At 39.0% G+C, this 7,887-nt stretch overlaps 1 protein-coding gene across 1 annotated transcript; it reads right to left on the bottom strand.

Annotated features, from left to right (window-relative positions):
• Positions 1-1,322: 1,322 nt before the first annotated feature.
• On the bottom strand, positions 1,323-3,741 carry LOC127104685 (uncharacterized). Its single transcript, XM_051041856.1, has 2 exons — positions 3,496-3,741; positions 1,323-1,550 (listed from the first exon to the last, which is right to left on the bottom strand). The coding sequence occupies exons 1-2, from the start codon at positions 3,739-3,741 to the stop codon at positions 1,323-1,325; spliced, it is 474 nt and encodes a 157-aa protein (XP_050897813.1).
• Between the last annotated feature and the right edge of the window lie 4,146 nt (positions 3,742-7,887).

Here is a 7,887-nt window from a genome sequence, read left to right as displayed (position 1 = left end):
TGAAACAACAAAATCCAACAGAGATTTTGAGAAGGATGCAGAAGCTTCGCCAAGTGTCGATTGATGCTCATCCCTCTAGCTCGACTACCATGCATATTCCAGAAATGGATGCTCTTGTCATTCTCAAACTCTAACAGCTGAAAACCTATTTGTTTAAGAATGAAATTTTGGTCATCTTCGCAGAGGAAGAGGCCTCATGGGTCGACGTCCTCAAGCTGCTTGGTGAGCTTTCTCGACATAAAGTTCCTGCTCCTGTGGCTAAATATCCGATTGAGTTTGAAGCCTTCTTCACTTAGCTTGTCAAAGACCTCACTCTTCGTTGGTACGCTGACTTCCAAATTAAAACATAGCTCAACGAGATGAGATGAGAATGAGACTTCAGCAAAATTTGTGAAAGGAAACTCAATGATTTTGAGACCAAGAAGCAAGAGCGTTTCAACCAACAACAATCCTTTGACCAGTAAATCTCAAACTATCAGGCTCAAATCACTGAACTCGCCAAGAAAATTTCCGAAGTCGAGAAACAAAAAGCCTCCTTGGATTCAACCGAGACTCTGCCGACTCAAGATGTTATTGATTGGGAAGTTTTCAAAGGAATTGCACATGGTGAGAAGACCCTTGAAATTAAAGAAAGGATTGGCCAACTGCAGGAGAAGAGGGACCTCCTCGACAACATGATTGGTCATGAGAAGACCCTTTTTGAAGATTTTAAGTCTAGATTTCCTGCCTAATGTATTTCTCTGTTGAGACAATGTAACTCTGCTTGAAGATTTTGTATGCCATCTTGGGTTTTTCCATTTTGGCTTTGATAATTAATGACAAGTTTTATTACCTTTGATTTGAATCTCTTGGATCAGAGGTTTATATATTTTTAAATATTTTCCATTTACCCTTAAGATTCTTCGATAAATACCTAGCTCTTGAATTTCATAGGCGTTATTCGTAAACATTTTGATCACTTGAAATGGTCCCTCCCAATTTGGTGACCATTTTCCTAAAGTCCGATCTCTTTGATCCATAGGTAAGGTCACCTTCTAAACATAATCATTTATTGCAAAGGTTTTTATCTTGACCTTTTTATTATACGCTTTGGCTACACACGTTTTTTGTCGTAACAACATGTCTATTGTAACCAACCTTTCTTCATCTAAATCGGTCATTTCGTCGAACATCAGTCTCCAATATTATTCTGACGGAATGTTGTTTTGCCGTTGCACCCTAACTGATTGTAAACAGATTTCTGTTGGCAACACGTCATCATGCCCAAATGCCAAACAAAAAGGCGTTGAATTGGTTGCCTCCTTTGGGGATGTTTGACAAACTCATAGAACTTGATCTAATGTTTTATGCCAATTCTTAGGTTTCTTGGCAACAGGTTTTTTGATTAACCCAATTATCACTTTATTGGCTGCCTCGACTTGGCCATTTGCTTGGGCGTAGTAAGGTATGGAAGTAACCAACTTGAATCCTCTTTCAACAGCAAACTCTTGCATCTTTTGACCAACGAAAACTGAACCTTGATATGTAGTAATGGTTTCAGGAATTCCAAACTATACACAATATGTTTTTGAGTGAATTCGATCACAGCCTTTTGATCCATTTTTATCAAAGGGATAACTTCCATCCCTTTTGTGAAATAGTTTATACCTACCAGGATAAATTTTTGTTGTTTCGACGAGGCCGGTCGAATATCACCGATGACATCTAACACCCAACCTCGAAAGGGCTAGGGCTTGATGATTGCATGCAACTCGCTGGCTGGCACATGTCGAATGCTTGCATGTATCTGACATTCTTGACACCTTTTGGTCAATACAGTCTTTTAACACACTTGGCCAGTAAACACCTTGTTAAAATAATAACCATTTCATTTTATGGCCAGCTTGGTGAGCTCCACAATTCCATTGTGTACCTAAGACATTGCCAAGTATGCTTTTGTATCCCCAATACACTTGAGCAATACTCCTTCTAGAGTCTTTTTCGATAACTCATTTCCTAGACATATATAGCTTAACGCTCTATACTTAATTTTCCTGTCAGTGTTTTCGATTGGATTTTCTAAGTACTCCATGATTGGTTTTCTCCAATTTGATTGCGACAAATTGCCAATGGCAAAAACTTCATGTCTTTCAAAATTTTCAAATTTTTTACTTAAGACATCTGCCTCCCAAGTTTTGGGATTTCCATTTTGGGTGACGGCAAGACGTTCGACACCATCTTTTCTTTCACCTCAATAAAGTCCTTGAGCCTATTTTTCGACACTTTATACCCAGATGCAATTTGTGCTAAATCGTTAGCTTATTGATTCTCTGTTCTAGGCACATGTGTGATACCGACAACCTCAAAGCACTCTAATAAGCGTTTCTCCATTGCAAAATACATCAACAGATTTTCTTTAATAGACTTATATTCTCGTGTTATTTGTTAGATCATTAGCTCAAAATCACCATTTATCTCGACCTTCTTGGCTCCTAAATCCCTCAAGATTTTGAGGCCAATGATTAGGGCTTCGTATTCTGCTTCATTGTTGGAACAATTTCCGTCGACTTTACATTTTAACTTCGTCGAAATGCCTTGTGGGGATAATATTAAGATCTCAACACCTGTTCCATTTTTGTGACTTGACTAGTCGAAGTATAACCTCCATGGGTTCGTGTCGACCATGTTTAGTGATGGTTCGACTATTGTATGGTATACAATAAAATCTTCCACTATTTGGCCTTTCATCGCCCTCAAAGGCATATATGTTAAAGAAAATTCAGTTAATGCTAGTGCCCATTTCCCAATTCGACTATGTAGAATAGGTTTAGACAACATATGTTTAATAACATCAAAATGAGACGAAACATAAACATCAATTGGTTTTATATATTTCTTTAATTTCATACATGAGAAGTACTAGCATATGCATAATTTTTCAATCATATTGTACCTAGTTTCAACATCTATTGAAATTCGACTGAGGTAATAGATGGATCTTTCAACACCAATGTCATCCTCTTATCCTAATATACTTCCTATGATCGTATCTGATGCAACAATATATAACCTCATATTCATATTCATACTAGGTGGAAATAAAATGGGAGGCTTTATGAGGTACTCTTTGATGGCTTTAAAATCCTCTTATTGCTCTCATTCCCAATGTAAATCACTTTCCTTCTTGATCTTGAGCAATGGCGAGAAAACCTTCGTCTTGCCACTTAGATTTGATATAAATCTTCTCAAGAAGTTTATCTTCCCTAACAAAGACCGAAATTGCTTCTTTGCCGAAGGAGGCTTGAGATCCAAAATTGCTTTTGTTTTATTTTGGTTGATCTCGATGCCTTTTTGGTGCACCACGAAACCCAAGAAGTCTCCTCCATGTACACCAAAAGCACATTTTAATAGATTCATTTTTAATCCATATTTTTTCATCCTCTCAAGTGAGCGTCGAAGATGGTCCAAATGACCAATTTTAGATGAAGACTTTATCACAATATCATCAATGTATACCTGCATAATTTTTTTAATAAAATCATGGAATATGGCATTCATTGCTTTTTGATAAGTTGCTTCGGCGTTTTTTAAACACGGCATCACAAACCATTCGTATGTTACCAAAGCTCCGGGGCATCGAAACACCGTATTGAGAACATCATCTTCTGCTATGAGAATCTGATTATTGTCAGAATAACCATCAAACATACACAAGTATTCGAAACCTGCAGCTGAATCAACTAGCATTTCTGCCACTTGCATTGAATACTCATCTTTTGAAGTTGCATTGTTAAAGTCTCTAAAATCTATACAGACTCTAAGTGTTCCATTTTTCTTGATAACAGGTACTATGTTGGCAAACCATTCGAAGTACCTTACAGTTCTGATGAACCGACTTTTGAGAAGTCTCTCGATCTCCTGCTTAATCTTTAATATGATTTTTGGAGCAAACTGTCGAGGGTGTTGCTTTACTAGTCATTTTCCTGGATGAATATGCAATCGATGTTCTACTATGTTACGATTTAGGCCAGGCATTTCACCGTAGTCCCAGGCAAAATAATCTATGTACTCTTTCAATACTTCAATCAGTTTAGCCTTCATCTTCGACCCAACTTTAGTGCTTATATAAGTTGGTCTTTTTATGACCACATCTCCTAGATCTATCTCCTCGAGTGGGTCTTGCGCTTGAATTCTCTGCAACTCATTTAATGGATCTTTCTCAAACCCTAAAGGCTTATTGTCATAAATCTAATCTAGCCTCCGGCCTTTGAAGTTGTTGCTTGGCCTTGTTGGCCATCTTCACATTCTTTGACTTTGGCTTCGATAGCCAAATTTTGTAGTTTCTCAGCTTCTAGTGCCGATTTTCTTTTGTTCTCAACCAAATATTTCGAAATTTGAGCAAAACTTTCTGACTCAGTGGTCATCTTCATCGACTGCAGGCCACCACGTAGGTGGATTTACCACTTTAGGCTCCATTGCCTCTTCAGCATCCCAGATAAATCCAGAATCAGGATCTAGATTCAAGACACAGTCTGTGTTGACAGAAGTGTAGGATCCTGATTCATCATCACAAGGTGCAATATTCTCCAAATGTTTGTCGAAGCATTTCTTCACGCCATTGGCTTCATCAATCTTGTAATAACTTTGATCAACTTTGATATTCTCAACAATGCCATATTTCCTCCAGATAATTAACCTTTGGTGTAAGGTTGATGGCACTTCCCCTATTCCATGAATCCATTCCCGTCCTAAGAGCAAGTTGAAACTCACTTTAGAGTTTATCACCATGAAAAGTGTCGATCGTGTGGTTGTACCAACAACTAGTTCAACTTGGATAACCCCAATAATGTTACTGGTTTTTCCTTCATAAATAGATAAAACCATGTTATGTTGTCGGAGATCAGCATCACATTTTCCCATTTTCTTAAATAAAGTATGATACATTAAGTTGACAGTTGCTCCTCCATCCACGAACACTTTGTTCACTGCTACTCCATCGACCTTTGCCCTTATAAACAGTAGTTTCAAATGATACATACTTTATGGACTAGGATTTTCAAACATAGCCTTCTGTTCCCCCACCACACCATTGTTCATAACATAGTAGCATAATGGTTTGTCTTTAGCAGTTTCATATGGTACAAAGTCCTCGTCTACTTCAGAGACTTCCGACACCATATCATATTCGGCAGGCAATACCAACATGATGCCACGGTTGACGATGAAATCTTCACCATAAGTATCATCGTTAGTATCATCATGCATATTATCATCTGATGACAGATTGTATTCTTCATCAGACTGGGGAGAATACTCAGGTTCTTCCTCATCCGGCTGAGGAGAATATTCAAGTTCCTGCTCATTCGACTGAGGAGTGTATTTAGGTTCCTTCTTATCCTCGACTAGAGATGTGCATTTTGGGCTTTGGGTTGATATTATTCCTTTCTCTCCTAAAGAGTCCATGGTCATGACCATTGTCTAGTTGGCCACAATTTTCCTTTTTTCAACCCACATTCCCTTTGGATATTGTCTTTTATGTCTAGAGGTTTCGACAGGTTTCAATTGTGAAGTCGAAGCCTCTTTCCCAGATTTCTTATTTCTCTTATAACGCCTCCATTGCGTTTTTGTCATATGGTTTTTCCCTTTGTAATTAGGGGAAACCACATAACCTCTGGGTTCGACCCTCTTCTTTAAAGTCTTTGCTTCTTTCTCCAGATCAAACACTTTCCACTCTGGCCTTTTATTCCCCTTCCGATTCACAGGTTCCACCCACTTGTCTTGTGGGATATCCGACGAAGGACGAAAGGTCTTTGGTCGAGGTTGCTGGAATTTCCTTCTGTACTCTTCATTTCGACGAGGTGCGCAACTTTTGTCAAACACAAACCTTGGGATGTTGGGCTTTTCCTCTTCCAGTGCGTTCTTCTTGTCAGCTTCATGCTTTTTAGCGGCTTTCTCATCAAAAATAGCATTGCATCGCCTCCGACCCACTCACTCTGCATTTCTACTGGAAATCAATCAAGTCTTCTTCAGCTTGAGGATAAACTCCCTCTAATTCGTCTTCAGTCTCTTTGTCGAAACCATCAGTAGTTTCAACCATTATGCATTCAAAAGATTCAGCAGCCAAAGACTCATTGAAACCATCAGTAGTCTCAACCATCATGCATTCGAAAAGCTCAGAATATAAGGCTTCTTAGACCTTCGAAGGATCTGTGTCTACTTGCATCTTTGGCCTTTCACCAAATTGAAGCCTGCCCTCCTTCAAAGCTTTTTGCACCAAATCCTTGAAAAGAAGACATTGAGATGTTTTATGACCAAGAAAATTATGAAACTTACAGAATCCCCTTTTCTTTTTCTACTCTAATGAGAGATCTTGTAAACCTTGAGGAATAATAATTTGACCATCTTTAACTAACAAATCAAATATCTCATCACATTTAGACACATCGAAAGTGTATGTTTTAGCAATATATTTATCTGTTTTCTGCGTTTCATGAGACATTTCCCGTTTGATGGTTTAAACAAGATACACGTGTAAGGAGGTCCTGGCTTGAGCTCAGCCACATTGACCTCGCTTTCATCGACAAGCTCTTCATCGTCATAAGAGTATTCGTTAACTGCTACATAAGACACTTTCTCTTTCTTATGGTATCTACCAGTTTTGGTTTTTTCAACTTTCAAGCGTTCGACCTGTTGAACTCTATCAGCTAATTATGCCATATCCCTAAGATATTGTGTGTCTAACTTTTTACTGATAGAATAGTCTAAACCGTTTGCAGCTATTTCAAATAATTCACGATCAAGGACTTGAGTAAAGCATCTTACTTTTAAAAGTCTAAACCTGTTGAGATATTGATCGACTGACTCAATGGTCTTTCGTTTGATGCTGACCAGTTCTTTCAAACTTATTTTCGGTTGTCCCATGTAGAAATGTTCATGGAACAATCTCTTTAATTGGGTCCACGTATGGACGAATTGCGGAGGTAGTGTCGGAAACCAAGTGAACACATTATTTGTGAGGGAAATTGGGAAATATTTCATTTTCAAGTCCTTATTGTTTGCTATGTCACCAACTTCAGTTTGATATCTGGCAACATGTTCGACATTGGACTCTTCAATGTCTCCGGCGAACTTGGCGAACTTTGGAACCTTCCATCCCCTAGGTAATTCTGTTTGCAAAATAAAATCTGGTAATGGAGATAAATACGCTAGCCTTTGAAAGCCTGGGTTTACCCTATTTCGAACCATGATTCGTTCGATTATGGCCTCTAAGTTTTATTCCTCAGTCATTGCATCTTATAGAACCTGCCCGACCATATGGCCGGGATCTTGATTTCTATTGACTAACACAGCGAGAGGCCGTTGGGCCACCCTGGGTATTGGTTCGACCACCTAGTGTTCTTGGTCAATCATTTCGTCGAATAACTCCTCATGTCGGACTGAGGTTTCCGTTCGAGGTGGGGGAGTCTGTCGAACTTGTGCTCTGAGAGCCCCTAGGAAATCCCCTATTTGGGCCATTTGAGTTTCCAGTTGTTGGTAACTCTGAGTCGAACCTTGAATTAATGGTCTAAGTATGGTACCCATTTGCCGAGTTAGCATATGGACCATTTCTTGATTAGTTTCGTCCATCTGCTGTCTCATGATTGTGACAGAGCTCCATGTAAAAGTTGGGATCGACTGAGATGAAAAACCTAAACTTGGGGGTCGACTGAATTGGTTTACCAAAGGTCTTAACCAATGGTAGGATGGGAATGGAGACGATGGATTTTCACCAAATGTCGAACTGCTACCAAACATCGAATTGCTATTATGTATACTTGCCATAAATTCGGTTGGCATTCCTAAGGTTCGATGCACGAGCACTGTGAAATTGGGTATGTATTTCCCATAAGTTCCCATCATTGTCGGCCT

This window comes from Lathyrus oleraceus, chromosome 7 (assembly GCF_024323335.1).
Source record: "Lathyrus oleraceus cultivar Zhongwan6 chromosome 7, CAAS_Psat_ZW6_1.0, whole genome shotgun sequence".
Lineage (NCBI taxonomy): Eukaryota > Viridiplantae > Streptophyta > Magnoliopsida > Fabales > Fabaceae > Lathyrus > Lathyrus oleraceus.
Note: the sequence above shows the minus strand (reverse complement) of the source record. Positions and strands in the feature narration are given on the sequence as shown.

Coding starts and splice junctions, on each gene's coding strand:
- LOC127104685 (XM_051041856.1), bottom strand. CDS start 3,741: ATGCAAGTGGCAGAAATGCTAGTTGATTCAGCTGCAGGTTTCGAATAC. Junction 1,551..3,495: donor TTATTAAAAAAATTATGCAG/GTATACATTGAT, acceptor TATTGTGTATAG/TTTGGAATTCCTGAAACCAT.